Source organism: Aedes albopictus, chromosome 2, assembly GCF_035046485.1.
Source record: "Aedes albopictus strain Foshan chromosome 2, AalbF5, whole genome shotgun sequence".
Classification (NCBI taxonomy): Eukaryota; Metazoa; Arthropoda; class Insecta; order Diptera; family Culicidae; genus Aedes; species Aedes albopictus.
The window spans coordinates 276,144,022-276,162,105 of NC_085137.1; the positions used below are offsets into that span (position 1 = coordinate 276,144,022).

Below are 18,084 nucleotides of genomic sequence, written 5' to 3' on the forward strand. Positions count from 1 at the left end.
CCAAACCTCTATTCACTGTCCTCTGCGCCTTTCCCACTTCCGCCATATGTTCCCTGAATCTAACCTCCAAAGACCGTTTTGTTTGACCAACGTAGACCTTATCACAATGGGAGCAACTGATTTTGTAAACGCCAGCCTTGTTTAGGGTGTTGACCGGATCCTTTGTAGAGCCTAATGAAGTCTTCAACTGATTGCTTCTGCTAGAAAATACTAAATCGATTCCGAAATTTCTGAACCTAGAACGTAAATTATTAGTGATGTGTTGATCGAAGGGGACTGATACTCGCTTCAAAGATTCTGAAATAGGGGTAAGAGTTGTTAGGGATCCTCGATATCGCAACCTCTCCTTTTTGTCAATGATGGCCTGAATTGTCCTCTCCTTATATCCGTTGATTTTCGCTGTTTCGAATATGTGAGTGAGTTCCTTATTCTTCCCGTCATCGCTTAGAGGTAGAGTCTGCATTCGGTGAACCATGTGGTGAAAAACTGCCATCTTATGTTGGAAGGAGTGATTCGACGAATAGGGGATGACACGCATGGTATTGGTAGGTTTCCTGTAAATCTCGAATTCGAACGACGAACTATCTTCCCTCTTAACTAATAGATCCAAAAATGGAAGTTTTCCCTCCTTTTCTTCCTCGTGAGTGAACCTGATATCCTTATGTACATTGTTGATGACCTCTAGAACCTTAGATAAAGCTTCCCGTTTGATCACACTGAAAATATCGTCGACGTACCTCCACCATTTCTCCGGAAGTAAACCTTGCTCCTTAAGCTTGGTTTCTAAATTTGCCATGAAAAGCTCGCATAAAAATGGGGATAGGGGATTTCCCATGGGGGCACCTTTGGTCTGCTTGTAGAACTGTCCACGGAATTGGAAGTAATTCTCATCCATGCACAGTCTGGCCAAACGTAAATAAGTCCTAACTTTTCCTTTCCAAGCTGCGTCAGACTTTTGGGGTAGTAACCAATCCTCGAGAAGATTAAGAGCATCCTTTACAGGGACACTTGGGAATAGTGCTGCGACGTCGAAAGAAACCATAATCTCGTCCTCCTTGATGGTTCCTGATTCCAACAACTTTTGGGTGAATTCCTGAGTGTTTTTGACCGAACTGGTGGGGAAGGGTTTTGGCATACTTTGGAACTCTTGAACTAACCATTTAGCCAATTTGTGGGTAGGGGATCCTTCAGCTGAAATAATCTCTCGCATCTCTTGACCGGGTTTGTGAATTTTAGGAAGACCTTTGATCCGCGGAAGAATGGGATTTGCTTCCTTCAAACGAGCCTCTCCGATGATGGGTTTACAGTCTTTCAGGGTCTTGTCTGTCAGCCTTATTAGTCCGGGTAGTGGATCTACTCGTAGATGTCTGTATGGTCCTTCGTTTATCTTCTTCTCCATCTGTTCGTCGTAGTCCTTCTTGTCCATAATAACAACCGCGTTACCTTTGTCTGCCTTCATGTAGTATACTGGTTTCTTTTTAAGTTCCGTTACAATCCTTGTCTCGTCTGAATTTACCTTACTGCGCTGTCCTGTTTTGATGGCGTCTGCTACGATGTTCCTGGCTGTATTTTGGTCTTTGATGCTAACGTTCTGTGTGATCGCTGTTTCCATGTCCACGATGATCTGTTCCACGTCTGGTTTCGAAGTAACCGCATATCCTAACCCCTTATTGAGGTGTGTCAATTGTTCCTCTGTGAACTGTTGCGTCGAACGGTTTACTACGAATCCTTCAATGGGTTGAACCATCGGAATTGGAGTGTGGGTGTCCTTTGCCGCTCTGGTCTCGTTTCGTAGATTCGTCAGCTTCTTTTTGTGTAGTCGTCTCTTCCTGTCTGCTTCACATTCCTCTGCTCGCTTTACCTTGGTGAGGAACAATGGGAAACCTTCCGGATATTCGTTGGCCAACTTTAAGTGCAGGGAATAGCACTTAAGTGTCAGCTTGTCCAACTTGGCGTAGTGGCGTTTGATGGTGTCTGCGATGTACTCTGCTTCGGCCTTCCTGATGACGCTGGGTGGGATGTGCTTCTTGACCTTAATCCTATGACTAACGGGTGTTAGTTTCTCCTTTTGACATTTCTTCAGAAATGCCACGTCCTTCTGAATGCTGATGATGGATCTCTTCAAATCGATGAAATAACTCTGCTCCGTCCGCTTGGTAGCCATGATGATGATGATTAACCTGGGCTTGTTAGGGGAATATCTGTAAATAAAAGAAAATCGGGTTAAGTACGGTTCCTTTGAATTCCACTAAGAATTTGCATCCTTTGACAGATACGTATCTGTCAAAGGATGCAAATTCTTAGTGGAATTCAAAGGAACCGTACTTAACCCGATTTTCTTTTATTTACAGATATTCCCCTAACAAGCCCAGGTTAATCATCATCATCATGGCTACCAAGCGGACGGAGCAGAGTTATTTCATCGATTTGAAGAGATCCATCATCAGCATTCAGAAGGACGTGGCATTTCTGAAGAAATGTCAAAAGGAGAAACTAACACCCGTTAGTCATAGGATTAAGGTCAAGAAGCACATCCCACCCAGCGTCACCAGGAAGGCCGAAGCAGAGTACATCGCAGACACCATCAAACGCCACTACGCCAAGTTGGACAAGCTGACACTTAAGTGCTATTCCCTGCACTTAAAGTTGGCCAACGAATATCCGGAAGGTTTCCCATTGTTCCTCACCAAGGTAAAGCGAGCAGAGGAATGTGAAGCAGACAGGAAGAGACGACTACACAAAAAGAAGCTGACGAATCTACGAAACGAGACCAGAGCGGCAAAGGACACCCACACTCCAATTCCGATGGTTCAACCCATTGAAGGATTCGTAGTAAACCGTTCGACGCAACAGTTCACAGAGGAACAATTGACACACCTCAATAAGGGGTTAGGATATGCGGTTACTTCGAAACCAGACGTGGAACAGATCATCGTGGACATGGAAACAGCGATCACACAGAACGTTAGCATCAAAGACCAAAATACAGCCAGGAACATCGTAGCAGACGCCATCAAAACAGGACAGCGCAGTAAGGTAAATTCAGACGAGACAAGGATTGTAACGGAACTTAAAAAGAAACCAGTATACTACATGAAGGCAGACAAAGGTAACGCGGTTGTTATTATGGACAAGAAGGACTACGACGAACAGATGGAGAAGAAGATAAACGAAGGACCATACAGACATCTACGAGTAGATCCACTACCCGGACTAATAAGGCTGACAGACAAGACCCTGAAAGACTGTAAACCCATCATCGGAGAGGCTCGTTTGAAGGAAGCAAATCCCATTCTTCCGCGGATCAAAGGTCTTCCTAAAATTCACAAACCCGGTCAAGAGATGCGAGAGATTATTTCAGCTGAAGGATCCCCTACCCACAAATTGGCTAAATGGTTAGTTCAAGAGTTCCAAAGTATGCCAAAACCCTTCCCCACCAGTTCGGTCAAAAACACTCAGGAATTCACCCAAAAGTTGTTGGAATCAGGAACCATCAAGGAGGACGAGATTATGGTTTCTTTCGACGTCGCAGCACTATTCCCAAGTGTCCCTGTAAAGGATGCTCTTAATCTTCTCGAGGATTGGTTACTACCCCAAAAGTCTGACGCAGCTTGGAAAGGAAAAGTTAGGACTTATTTACGTTTGGCCAGACTGTGCATGGATGAGAATTACTTCCAATTCCGTGGACAGTTCTACAAGCAGACCAAAGGTGCCCCCATGGGAAATCCCCTATCCCCATTTTTATGCGAGCTTTTCATGGCAAATTTAGAAACCAAGCTTAAGGAGCAAGGTTTACTTCCGGAGAAATGGTGGAGGTACGTCGACGATATTTTCAGTGTGATCAAACGGGAAGCTTTATCTAAGGTTCTAGAGGTCATCAACAATGTACATAAGGATATCAGGTTCACTCACGAGGAAGAAAAGGAGGGAAAACTTCCATTTTTGGATCTATTAGTTAAGAGGGAAGATAGTTCGTCGTTCGAATTCGAGATTTACAGGAAACCTACCAATACCATGCGTGTCATCCCCTATTCGTCGAATCACTCCTTCCAACATAAGATGGCAGTTTTTCACCACATGGTTCACCGAATGCAGACTCTACCTCTAAGCGATGACGGGAAGAATAAGGAACTCACTCACATATTCGAAACAGCGAAAATCAACGGATATAAGGAGAGGACAATTCAGGCCATCATTGACAAAAAGGAGAGGTTGCGATATCGAGGATCCCTAACAACTCTTACCCCTATTTCAGAATCTTTGAAGCGAGTATCAGTCCCCTTCGATCAACACATCACTAATAATTTACGTTCTAGGTTCAGAAATTTCGGAATCGATTTAGTATTTTCTAGCAGAAGCAATCAGTTGAAGACTTCATTAGGCTCTACAAAGGATCCGGTCAACACCCTAAACAAGGCTGGCGTTTACAAAATCAGTTGCTCCCATTGTGATAAGGTCTACGTTGGTCAAACAAAACGGTCTTTGGAGGTTAGATTCAGGGAACATATGGCGGAAGTGGGAAAGGCGCAGAGGACAGTGAATAGAGGTTTGGAATACGATTTCAGGTCGAAAGTTGCTGAACATGTCTTTGAGGAGGGCCACCCTGTAACTACAGAGGATATTCAAATTTTGCGAAATGTAACTTCACCTTGGAAATTGGACGTTGCTGAGAGTCTAGAGATATACAAACAGGTACCTAACACGCTGTTGAATAAGGATCAAGGCAATGGAAGTTCGTGGCTTTTCAAATTATTACCCCCTAAGCACTCTCGTATGGCGTGCGTCTCATAATGTACCTGTGATACATGAACTTTGTTTACCTATCCTGTGCTGGTGGGAAATGTACCTATTCGGTGGTGGAGGGAAATTTTACCTATTCTATGGTGGAGGTTGATATAGATATAAGTTTTTGCATGCTCGGGAGAAAAAAAAAAAAAAAAAAAAACTACCTAAATTAAGCTACCTATTATTTTTACCTATGATGTATGAGACGTGTAGAATGCGATGGATCTCTTCAGTCGAGTCAAGTACAAGACACTGAAGACGACCTTACAGTTGAGGTCGAAATACGTATCTGTCAAAGGATGCAAATTCTTAGTGGAATTCAAAGGAACCGTACTTAACCCGATTTTCTTTTATTTAACAATTTTATATAATTTCTAGTACTGAATCTTAAGAATTCCTACCTGGTATAAACAAAAAAAAAACTAGCATTTTATGAAATCCTTACGAAATAGTTATTAAATTCTCAAAAAAATCCCTGTTTTCTTGATAAGCATTCGAAAAATAAAAATAAAAATACTTGGAAGAAAAAATCCGTGGAAGACCTTTGAAATAATTTTCCGATTAACAATGTTTTTACTCTGGAGAAAGTTTTGAAAGAAAAATTTGGGGAAATGCTTCCTGGAGATACTTCTAGTATTATTCTCGTAAAAATATTTAAAAAGACGTCTGTGTGCAGTGCTATTTTCATTTTTTGGGATTGCTATTTTATTCAAAGTAATAGTAACGGCCACTTTTATAAAGGTTTGAAATATTGACATTTTTGGTTTATTAGTTCTCTTTTCCTTTGACTTTCCAGAGGTGCTCGATTAGATCATTTTGGAGCTGATGATGACGAGACACGTCGTGTACCTTTTCAAATCGAGCAAGGAATGTTCCAAAGTCTGTTTCATCGCTCGTTACATTGTGGGTGGTAACACACGCCGAACCGTACTCGAAATGTGTTGAAGTATCACGCTGGTCCTCAATAATCATATTATGAAGGATGATGCAGCAACGCATGATCGCTGCCAAGTCGTGCTTATTCCATAGTCTGGCAGGATTTTTGATCATCGCAAACTTTTCCGACAGCACGGAAAATACGCGCTCAACGTCCTTTCTGGCCGATTCTTGCATTTCGGCAAAGTGCTGTACAAAAAAAAAACAATTTCATTTATTAGAGAAAAAGTATTCAAGTATTCAGCAAGTGAAAAATGAAAAGTTCAAAACACCCCTGTCTATGTCCATACTTCACATCATACCTTGCGTTTTTGACTGACTGGTGCAGAAATTGTTTGTACCAGTGTGGCCAGCGGTGGATAAATTCCGTCAGCCAAGTAATACCCCATGTTATATGAGTGGCCGTTGATAGTATAGTGGACCTCAGGTGTCTTTCCGTTGTACAAGTCGGAAAACAGTGAAGATCTTTCTAAAACATTTATATCATTATTTGAACCTGGCATCCCAAAGAAGGCGTGCCAGATCCATAGATCGTAAGATGCCACAACTTCCAATATTATTGACGGTTTCTTCTCTTTCCCCTTATATTGGCCTGCCCAAGCCATAGGGCAATTTTTCCATTGCCAATGCGTGCAGTCCAGGGACCCTAGCATTCCAGGAAAGCCTCGTTCTTCTCCGATACGCAGCAGTCTTTGTAAATCGCTCTGCCCAGCACGGAGGAAGTTAGGCGTTCGACACTGTTAGGCATTTGTTAGATATGTTGCTCATCGAAAATTTCTGGAGAGCATAAATCATAACCCCGAAATTATGCTCAGTGTTCGATTCTTTCGCGCATTGTTGACAGTTGCCTGAACGGCAGTTAAAAAAATAACTTCATTGATTGCGACAGCGTTCGTCGGTCGGAAAAATGATAAAAATTGCGCGTTTCAATCAGTTAAAACCGTAACAACCTGGTAAGAACCATTTCAGTCGTTCCGTCGTCCGACCCGTCAGCTCCTCGCCGCTGCTACGGGCCAATAAGTCCGGTTCGTTCTCGTCGTACCGTTGCCGGAACCAGTCATCTCCAAAACAGTGTCCGATTCCATTAAGTTTGGCCTCATCGTGTCGGTGAGTCATTTTAATTTGATTTATTTTTCATTTAATTTTTATTTAATTTTTATTTAATTTTAAATAAATTTTAATCAAATTTTAATTAAATTTTCATTAAATTTTATTAAAATTTTAACAAAATTTTAATAAAATTTTAATAAAACTTTAATAAAATTTTAATAAAATTTTATCTAAATTTCAATTGAATTTTAAATAAATTTTCATTTTCTTTTTAATTTTAATAAAATTTTAATAAAACTTTAATAAAATTTTAATAAAATTGTAATAAAATTTAAATAAAATTTTAATAAAATTTTAATAAAATTTTAATAAAACTTTAATAAAATTCTAATAATTTTTTTATAAAATTTTAATAAAATTTTAATAAATTTAATTTTAATAAAATTTTAATTGAATTTTAATAAAATTTGAATTCAATTTTAATCTAATTTTAATTAAATTTTAATTAAATGTTAATTAAATTTTAATTAAATTTTAATAAAATTTTAATTAAATTTTAATTTAATATTAATTCAATTTTGTTTTGATTTTTATTTAATTTTAATTTAATTTAAATTTGATTTTAATTTAATTTTAATTTAATTTTAATTTAATTTAATTTTAATTTAATTTTAATTTAATTTTAATTTAATTTTAATTTAATTTTAATTTAATTTTAATTTAATTTTAATTTAATTTTAATTTAATTTTAATTTAATTTTAATTTAATTTCAATTTAATTTTAATTTAATTTTAATTTAATTTTAATTTAATTTTAATTTAATTTTAATTTAATTTTAATTTAATTTTAATTTAATTTTAATTTAATTTTAATTTAATTTTAATTTAATTTTAATTTAATTTTAATTTAATTTTAATTTAATTTTAATTTATTTTGCTTTAATTTTAATTTAATTTTGCTTTAATTTTAATTTAATTTTAATTCAATTTAATTTTAGTTTAATTTTAATTTAATTTTAATTTTCCTGGCCAATTTAATTTTAATTTAATTTTAATTTAATTTTAATTTAATTTTAATTTAATTTTAATTTAATTTTAATTTAATTTTAATTTAATTTTAATTTAATTTTAATTTAATTTTAATTTAATTTTAATTTAATTTTAATTTAATTTTAATTTAATTTTAATTTAATTTTAATTTAATTTTAATTTAATTTTAATTTAATTTTAATTTAATTTTAATTTAATTTTAATTTAATTTTAATTTAATTTTAATTTAATTTTAATTTAATTTTAATTTAATTTTAATTTAATTTTAATTTAATTTTAATTTAATTTTAATTTAATTTTAATTTAATTTTAATTTAATTTTAATTTAATTTTAATTTAATTTTAATTTAATTTTAATTTAATTTTAATTTAATTTTAATTTAATTTTAATTTAATTTTAATTTAATTTTAATTTAATTTTAATTTAATTTTAATTTAATTTTAATTTAATTTTAATTTAATTTTAATTTAATTTTAATTTAATTTTAATTTAATTTTAATTTAATTTTAATTTAATTTTAATTTAATTTTAATTTTAATTTAATTTTAATTTAATTTTAATTTAATTTTAATTTAATTTTAATTTAATTTTAATTTAATTTTAATTTAATTTTAATTTAATTTTAATTTAATTTTAATTTAATTTTAATTTAATTTTAATTTAATTTTAATTTAATTTTAATTTAATTTTAATTTAATTTTAATTTAATTTTAAATTAATTCTAATTTAATTCTAATTTAATTTTAATTTAATTTTAATTTAATTTTAATTTAATTTTAATTTAATTTTAATTTAATTTTAATTTAATTTTAATTTAATTTTAATTTAATTTTAATTTAATTTTAATTTAATTTTAATTTAATTTTAATTTAATTTTAATTTAATTTTAATTTAATTTTAATTTAATTTTAATTTAATTTTAATTTAATTTTAATTTAATTTTAATTTAATTTTAATTTAATTTTAATTTAATTTTAATTTAATTTTAATTTAATTTTAATTTAATTTTAATTTAATTTTAATTTAATTTTAATTTAATTTTAATTTAATTTTAATTTAATTTTAATTTAATTTTAATTTAATTTTAATTTAATTTTAATTTATTTTGCTTTAATTTTAATTTAATTTTGCTTTAATTTTAATTTAATTTTAATTCAATTTAATTTTAGTTTAATTTTAATTTAATTTTAATTTTAAATTAAAATTAATTTAATTTAATTTTTATTTAACTCAAACACAAATTCAAGTTTAAATTTAAGTTAAAATTAAAATTAAAGTTAAAATTGAACAGGCTCCGAGTTTTTTTTTTTATTGAATTTGTTTCGTCCAGCTTTCATTGGAGGCAAGAGTACGGTTGTAGTAGTGAACGTCGACAAAAGTTCACTACTACAATCACTTCTTGCTCGGATGACAGCTGGAATGAAAACAAGCAGCATAAAATTTATGCCTAACATTTGTCTAACAGCCCATAGTAAAACATGTCTAACGTTAGTCTAATGTTAGACTAACAAACATGTTTCGAATTTGCAACATGTCTAACAAAAGTGTGTCATATCTGTCTAATTTTAGACTAACATTAGCCAAAAGTGAGACAAAAAGTTAGCCTAACATGCTGGCCAGTTAGTCTCACATTAGGCTAATGTTAGGCTAACCCTCCGTACTGGGTGGGTAGGGGACCTTAGGTATTCTCCCCCAAAAACTTTATCGACAGTCCGGCAGAATTCAAGCAGACACTTCCGAGCGGTCGATTCTCCCATTCGAACGTACTCGTCAACGGCATCTGATGGCGATCCGTAAGCCAATTGTCTGAGAGCTGCCGTACATTTCTGCAAGTTCGTCAAGCCCAACTTCCCGGTTGCGTTTGGCTTTTGAATGAAGTATTCGTTTTGTTCCATCGCCTTTGCAATACGCAGAAATAAACTACGACGCATGCGGAAACGCCTTTCAAACTGTTCATCCGTATAAACAGAGTTTTCGGCAAAATAATCGTTAAACAACCGCACAGCTCCTTCTTCCGCAAATCTGTTTATGTTGGGACGCTTCCCAGGCCGCGATCCTCCGAATTGCTCTGGTTTCTCATTTTCCGAGGCATGCATTTGTGCATATGCCAACATCTGTTCCGCGAATTGAAGTTCATCATCACTGGAATCCAAAAATTCGGACAAAATACTTGAGGAAAACATTTTTAATATTAACAAACACTTAACACGATAAGTTCAAAGGCAAAAAACGTTGTTGACATTTATTTGCTTCTTTGTGTTTTGTTTACGATATGAGGTACTACTGTCAAGACTACTACCAACCACCGGTGGGGAGATACGGTAGTATTTTAGCAACGATGATTTATTTATTTATTTATTTATTTATTTGCTTCATCTGACATCTTGTCTTAATGAAGTGTGATGGAGAAAAGCCTCCTTGAACGAGCCAAAAACATTCAATTGGGCTCCTTCAAAAAGGCGTAAAAACTCCATGTCTTTTCAACAACATTACAATTATTTGAAAAACATTCAATGCACGGCTAACATAATTACAACAGTACAGATACACTGTGGTGCATAATTGATCGGACAAACGCCGATTTTCATACAAAATGGCCAAGTTTGAGATGCTGTAACTATGGTTTGCTTTGATGGATTGAGCTCAGTTTTTGACACGGAACTACAAATATGCTGAATTTTGTGTATACAAAGTATAAAATGTTTTCGTTCACAGGTCTGGGCGTGGCAAGGCGTTGAAAAAATTGCAAAAGTGATCGGACAGCGGCACGCGTGTAAATCAAAGGGGTACCGCTGTCCGATCACTTTTGCAATATTTTCAACGCCTTGCCACGCCCAGACCTGTGAACGAAAACATTTTATACTTTGTATACACAAAATTCAGCATATTTGTAGTTCCGTGTCAAAAATTGAGCTCAATCCAACAAAGCAAACCAGAGTTACAGCATCTTAAACTTGGCCATTTTGTATGAAAATCGGCGTTTGTCCGATCAATTATGCACCACAGTGTACATAAAAAAAAAATAAAAGTCATATTACTGCAGGTCTTGAACAGTGAAGTTGTCCATCAATCCGTATCCAATGAATCTCGTCGTGAAGTTTGTTGAAAACCGGAAATTAAAAAAAACGGATAGCAAACTACTCAAGCAACAAAGTTTATGGAGCGATACTCACCCGCTCTGTTTCCACTTAGTTCCATTTCATCCATGTCATGGCAGAGAACGGTTGCTCAGCAATCTTTGCTTGAAGCTAGTGGCAGAGGTATTAAAATCGAAAAACTCGTAGACATCATTGAAGCTTTTCGACATGAATCGTAAGGGATCGTGCAATCCGTACTCGGTATTCCTGTGATCCATCCGTAGGAATTCGCGTTGTCGGAGGGTGCGTTCTGGAGCATAGATGTTCAGTTGAGACAGAATGGCTGAAGACTCGGTCTCTCCTAGTAAAATCTTGGCGACAAACACAGCTTGCGCAGTTTTTCTTCTATGGTTCAGGGTCTGCATTCCCAAAAGGTTACAGCGATCCTCGTATCGTGGTAAGTTGAGCGGGTCGCGCCATGGCAGTCCACGCAGAGCGTATCTGACGAATTTCTTCTGAACAGCCTCAATTCTTGCGATCCAGGTGGTTTGAAATGGGCACCATACAACTACATTTGACTCAAGTATTGATCGTACTAATGCACAGTAAAGCGAACGAAGGCAAAAGGGATCACGGAATTCGCTTGCAATCTTGAAAATAAACCCTAATTGCCGATTAGCTCTGCAGATAATGTCATCATGGTGACCGTGAAACGTGAGTGCTGTGTCTAGTGTAACACCGAGATCACGGACTTGTGAAACTCGTGTGAGGACTTGATTGGCGATGGTATAGTCGTAAGTAATTGGATGCAGCTTGCGATGAAATGACATAACACAGCACTTTTGAACACTCAGAGTCAACAAATTTTTGGAGCACCATTCGACGAGGAGGTCAATCAGACGTTGAAGAGTCATGCAATCCAGAATACTTTTTATAACCATGTACAACTTAACATCGTCAGCATAAAAAAGGCGACAACCTGGAGGAAGCGCAATGGATAGATCGTTGATGTATATCGTGAATAGTAGCGGGCCGAGATTACTTCCTTGTGGCACACCGGACGTATTCGTGAAAACTCTAGACTTATCGGGTCCTATTTTCACTACGAGCTGACGATTCTCTAGGTACGACTCAAACCAATCGATAAATTCTGGACAGATTCCAAGTTTTCTGAGCCGCGCAAGCAATATCCTATGATCAACTCGGTCGAAGGCGGATTTGAAGTCTGTATACACTGTGTCAACTTGCTTTCCTGCATCCATGCTTCGCAAGCAGAATGAAGTGAACTGCGAAAGGTTCGTACAAGTTGATCGCTTAGGATAGAAACCATGTTGATCTTGAGAAATGTATGCTTTGCAGGATGCAAACAGTGCGTTGTTAATGATGATTTCAAAAATTTTTGAGCAAGCACACAGAGAAGTTATACCTCGATAGTTCGCAACATCTCGTTTGTTTTTCTTTTTGTAAACTGGAAACATTTCAGAATACTTCCATTCCGTCGGAAATTTGCATTGCCTAAGCGAGTTGTTAAAGATGACTGTAAGCGGTTGAATCAAGGCATTACGACACTTCTTCAGAATGCACGGCGGAATACCATCAGGACTTGTTGAGGAAGATGATTTTAGCTTTTCGATGGCAGAACTGACTTGCTGAGGTGTAATTTGGAAACATTCTAACGAAAGCACATTGCTTGGGGTATCCCGAACTGCCAGTTCGATCTGAGTCGTAGATGCACGAGAAATGTTAAATGCACTCTCAAAGTGGGCTGCAAAAAGGTTGCACTTTTCTCCTCCGGTACTGCCGGTAACATTTTCCAGGAACATCTCTACTGGTAATCCGCCTTCTTTCCGCTTCGTGTTAACAAAAAGCCAGAATTGCTTGGGATTTAGTCGAAGATTATCTTGCATTCGTAGTGTATACCGCTTGTATAGGAAACGATTGTATATTCGGTAATTATTGCTTGCACAATTAAACTGCAGTTTACTGAACGGACAACGTGATCTACAGTATTTCCGAAGTGACTTCGAACGTAAACGCTTCAAATGACGAAGGCGAGCATTACCCCATGGAGGCTTAGGAGTAGGACCACGCGGTGGAACAAACTCAGCTAGCATGTTGAGCATAACGTTGGTGAAGCGAGACACAGCATCATCAATTTCGAGAGACTCCAAAAACGACCAATCCATTTGATAAAGTGCTTCCATTAGTCCGTTGTAGTTCGCTTTATGGAAATTAAGAGCTGGTTCGTCAGCAACAACAGTGAGATCAGGTTTCAATAGCGATATTTCAATTTCCAAGACAGGGTGATCTGGATCAATAACAGAAAGAGGCTCAGGTGCTTCGCGGATAGAACAAGTATCCAGCGTAACATCATTCACTAACGCAAGGTCGAGTAAACGGTTGTTTCTGTTGCCAATGAAATTTATCTGCCTCAAGCCGTGCAAGCTAAAGCCATCCAGCAATGCAGCACTTGCGCCAGAAATATCTGACTGACACACATTTACCATCGGAACTTCATCATCAGCACGAGTCCATACCAAACCGGATTGATTGTAATCGCCTAGCAGGAGTACATGGTCGTTGGGTCCAAGATTATTATGTACAGCTCCGATTGACTCAATATGGTGATTTATGCTATTCACATCTGTCTTACGGTCGGGCGGTAAGTAGATAACTCCAATGCTAACTGCGGTATCAGCAAGTTTAAGCCTAACCCAAAGCTGCTCAAGACTGGATGCAACGGGAGATGGATCGATGCAGCTATTTATGGCCGTAGAAACAGCAATTAGGACACCACCGCCACGAGATTTGCGACTATTCAAGATGCTACGATCATTCCTATACACAGAGTACGTGCTGCCAAATAACTGGGATGAGAATATTTGATCGTTGAGCCAGGTTTCAGTTAATACTATCACATCATAGCTGGAGTCAGATATAGCGAGAAAGACATCATCAACTTTTGTCCGAAGACCACGAACATTTTGATAGTAAACCGTAAGCTTCTCTCTGGGGTCATCAACTTCAGCAGGATGAGGGGTTGAGTTGCGGTCCGTCTGGTAATGATTGTCCCTTGAATGGCGTGCAGTATCATCTGGAGCTTCGACAAGACATATACCATTCCTAGCATTACCTGATAATGAATATTGCTCCCTTGGGAGGATGTTGATGAAGGGTGACGAAACTGTGTTCATTGTACTCGGAGCAGTACGAGTCTGAAAGTTGGCATCACTTGAATGGCGAGCAGTATCACCGGAGGCTTCGGCGAGACATATACTATGAGTGGCGTTACCTGACAGAGGAAGCTGGTCTCCAAAGTGCAAATTATGAGATGAGTCCGCTGGATTAGAGAGTGGTTCGGGGCTGATATGCGAACAGAGTTCCATGGGCTGGTCCGCGTGTGCGAGATTGTTCTGGAAGTTGTCGTGACTTGAACAATAGGCAGTACCATCGGTAGCTTCGGCAGGACATATACTGCTCCTAGCATTACCTGACGCAGTAGAAAGGCCCTCAGGAAAGGTTGCAAGCGAAGAGTTGTAGAAGGACTGGAAGTTTTCGTTTCTTATATTTTTGGTAGCATCGTAGAAGGCTTCGGCAAGACATATACTATTCAATGCATTACCTGGGGAAGCAGGAGTATCGACTGCTTCTGAGTGACCATTACCGTAGTCGAGGATTCCAACATTGTTAACATCCATGTATGTAGCATCATCGCTCTGTAAATCGCATTGACTTAAAAACGGTGCAGCATCCTGCCTAGCTTCGGCGAGACATATACAATTCAGCGCATTACCTGGTGGAGCAGGAGTATCGACTGCTTCTGAATGACCATTACCGTTTCCACGGATTCCAACATCGTTGACATCCATGTATGTAGTAGCATCATCGTTCTGTAAATCGCATGGGCTTAAAAACGGTGCAGCATCTTGCCTAGCTTCGGCGAGACATATACTATTCTCAAAATTACCTGAGAAAGCAGGAGTGTCAACTGCTACAGAATATCCGAAAGAGCTCCTATAGGTTCCCCAACAGATTGCATCGTTGGCAACTGTGTTCGAAAAATGTATTGCTTGAGGAGAAAATGATTGCTACTTCGAAAAATCCACAAAACTTCTGCGTTGTTCCAGCAGTCTCAAGTACACCGGACAGGTTGCGCTCCACGCAGCGTGATTCGTATCCAGCTTCAGCTTTCGTTCAGTATTCATTTTTTTACAGTTGGCACACTCTTTCGAGTTCGACTGACAATCATTCACCAAATGACTACCACTACACAAAGGGCACTTGGGTTGTTCTGCCTTACAGTCCTTACTCTTGTGATTAAAGGCGCAACAATTGTAACACCGTGTCACTTGTAGTCCGTCAACAACGCGACACCGATCCCAACCACAGTTTAGTTTTTCTTCTTGCATGACCTTCTCGTATGTTTCAGCATCAAGCTCAATAATTGCACTGGTGTTGTTGAACCGCGATTTTCCGTTGCTGTAAGTCTTACGAAGTTTGAAGTGCTTCAGATTTGCAAAAGCATCATTTTGGTCAACCAATGAACCTTTGAGCTCTTCTTCCTCCATTTCTTCACACATTCCGAGCAGCTTAATGGTCGGTTTTAGATTTTCCCGCACATTCACCTCAAACGAATCACCCATATTTTTTGCAACGTTTTCTTTCAACAACTTCACACTCTCCTCGTCCTGCAGCGCAATCACCACTTCACCATTTTTGCCATTTGTGACACGTTTCACATTCAAATGCCGAGGATTAACCTTCTTCCGCAACTCGGCACGAACGTCTTCAACCTGCACTCCTGACTTCGGCTTGACGATGACCACTGGATTTGGTTTCTGAATCGGTATGCTTTTCTTTGGTTGTTCGATTACTTTTCTTCCGGAATTTATTTTCAAAACATCCGCAAAAGATGTTTTCGGAGTCTCTTCTGCTTCCACATGGCTGCCCGACACGTTGATTTTCCTCCGTTTTGCAGATGCACGGGTAATCATACGGCGAGGTAAGTCATTTTCGTCACTAGCCACATTCGATTTATTCACACGCGCTATTTCCTCGCACACAACTCTACGCACAACTTGTTCAACATTCTTCACTACTTCAACCGCACTCGCAAGATCATTCAATTTACAGGCAATTTCATCCAATCGCTTTTCACTGTGCCTATCATCAAATTCAGCCAGACTTAAGCACGCGTCACACACGAACACAGCATTTTTTATTTTCTGCAGACTCGCTATCTCATCACTTGTCGCACCAGGCAAGCATTGGATGTGGATAAACAGCTTGCAACGGCCAAAGCATTCCACACAAGCGTTGTCGTCATCAATTGGTAGGGCACATTGCGCGCACGGCTGACTGCAGCAACCGTGCTCATTGTTTTCACCATCCATACCCACGGGCATTTTGCCCGGGTGAAAACAGACGGCGAACGCAGAGTAAATTGTTTAGTGCGTTAATACTAAACACTGAATACTTAAAGATTCGCTTCGAAAACCAATTGAACTGCACTTTCGACTTATGTACACGATGTTCACACGCCACAAAAACACTATACGAGTTCGAAAACGAGAGATTTACACACAAAATACATTAATTAGGTGATCAGATATTTAATAACAAAGCTAATCACGCTGTCAACACAGTAAAAAAAAAAAAAAAAAAAAAAAAAAAAAAAAAAAAAAAAAAAAAAAAAAAAAAAAAAATGATGTTACCGTGTGGTGCGAAAACGGGTGGGTATCAGAAATGAAACCGGTTTACATACCCCTACTACTCACCGACTCACTACGCACTGGTGGGGATAGTCTAAACAAAACCAAATTCGTAAATTTTTTGCTCCTTTGCACCTAGGGGCAAAAAGGACACCGGGACAAGAAGGACACCCTTTGATTTTTCTACGAAACGTAATAATATAGACATAATTGATGACTGCTGAACCTACTCCACAGTCTTATAATGTAATATTCATCATGTTATGCATCGAAATTTGCTGAAAAGATTACTGTTGTTTTAACGTTAATTAAACACGGGTTCGATTAGTACAAAACGATTTATTGTACTGATTCACGGAGCGCACTGTGCTCCCTTGGCTCGCCTTTATGCTACTGCCCATTCACTGCACTCTTTACTTCAGGTCCGTGCGAGGGTATGTTAGTATGTGTGTGTTAACAAAAGAGAATGAAAATACGAGGGGCACGTACATACTGCAACATCCTCCCCACAATAAAATGAACGTTCAAAGCTTATAATCTAGCAACCACGCCGGCAGTTGCTTTTCACGTTTTGGACGGCCGGCTTTGGCGTCTAGTCTTTTCCTTGCCGATGACGATATGATGACAAAGAAACCACGGGTGCGTCCGTCGGATTCACCAAGGGATTCACCACAGCAAGCGAATTTCCTTCTGGGACCTTTTCGAATGTTTCGCTTGAAACTGCATCTGTCGGTCGAACGTCATTTCGATGATTGTTTTGATTTGGTCCTACTGATGATTCTTCTGCTGACGGCAACATCGGTAGAACGGGTGGAACCGGTGGAACACTTTTTGACGTCGTGCTCATCGTGCTAGTTTGTTCTTCACGCGATTTGAGATGAACGAGACTGCGACGATACTTGCTTTCTGCAGCATCCACCAAATACGAGCGCTCGCTCAAGCGGGTGGCAACGGTACCTGGTGTCTACAGTTTGGAAGCCGCGGGATCTAGTTGGACGTACACGGGAGATCCAACTTGAAGATCAGGTAGGTAACGTACTTTCTTGTCATAGCTGGTACTGACGTTGTTTTTCTATTGAAGCTGGTACGTTTTCCACCACCTTCGGCAGCAGTTGGCTTGCGCTGGATGGAACTCCACACCTTGTTGACCGGGAGAATAGACGTGCCACCGGGCTTGAACCTATCTTGTTCGGGATGTTGCGCCAATGAAGCAGCGCGTACCAGAACTCCGACCCGCTTTCTTCCGCCTTTTTCAGTAATCTTTTGGCAATCTTCACTGCAGCTTCGGATTTACCGTTGGCTTGTTGATGGTGTGGTGCTGATGTTGTTTGTTTGAACCCCCACTCTGAGGCAAACTGGAGCATTTTCTGGTTAACGAAGTTAGTTCCGTTGTCCGATAGCACAAGTTGCGGAATGCCGTGGCGAGCGAAATTTTCTTTACAGGCCGAAATGACGGACTCCGGTGTCAAATCCT

General features: G+C 38.0%; 2 protein-coding genes across 2 annotated transcripts in view; one reads left to right on the forward strand and one right to left on the reverse strand.

Annotated features, from left to right (window-relative positions):
• Positions 1 to 2,278: 2,278 nt before the first annotated feature.
• LOC134288988 (uncharacterized) overlaps positions 2,279 to 18,084 on the forward strand; it is a 277,839-nt gene continuing 262,033 nt past the window's right edge. The window contains exon 1 of the mRNA XM_062854963.1: positions 2,279 to 5,060. Within this exon, the coding sequence (XP_062710947.1) occupies positions 2,389 to 4,791 (2,403 nt within the window). The 5' untranslated portion in view covers positions 2,279 to 2,388 and the 3' untranslated portion in view covers positions 4,792 to 5,060. The remainder of the gene's footprint in view (positions 5,061 to 18,084) is intronic.
• Positions 5,457 to 14,755, reverse strand: LOC109399044 (uncharacterized). The gene is made up of 3 exons (XM_062848207.1): positions 14,693 to 14,755; positions 6,024 to 6,449; positions 5,457 to 5,910 (listed from the first exon to the last, which is right to left on the reverse strand). The coding sequence occupies exons 1-3, from the start codon at positions 14,753 to 14,755 to the stop codon at positions 5,554 to 5,556; spliced, it is 846 nt and encodes a 281-aa protein (XP_062704191.1). The 3' UTR covers positions 5,457 to 5,553.

What these genes read in the sequence shown, in the direction of transcription:
- LOC109399044 (XM_062848207.1), bottom strand. Translation starts at nt 14,755, where the DNA reads ATGTTGGAATCCGTGGAAACGGTAATGGTCATTCAGAAGCAGTCGATA. An exon ending in CGATACTCCTGCTCCACCAG is followed by an intron (nt 6,450 to 14,692) that starts GTAATGCGCTGA and finishes CAGTGTCGAACG; the next exon opens with CCTAACTTCCTCCGTGCTGG. An exon ending in CAGTCAGTCAAAAACGCAAG is followed by an intron (nt 5,911 to 6,023) that starts GTATGATGTGAA and finishes TTTTTTGTACAG; the next exon opens with CACTTTGCCGAAATGCAAGA.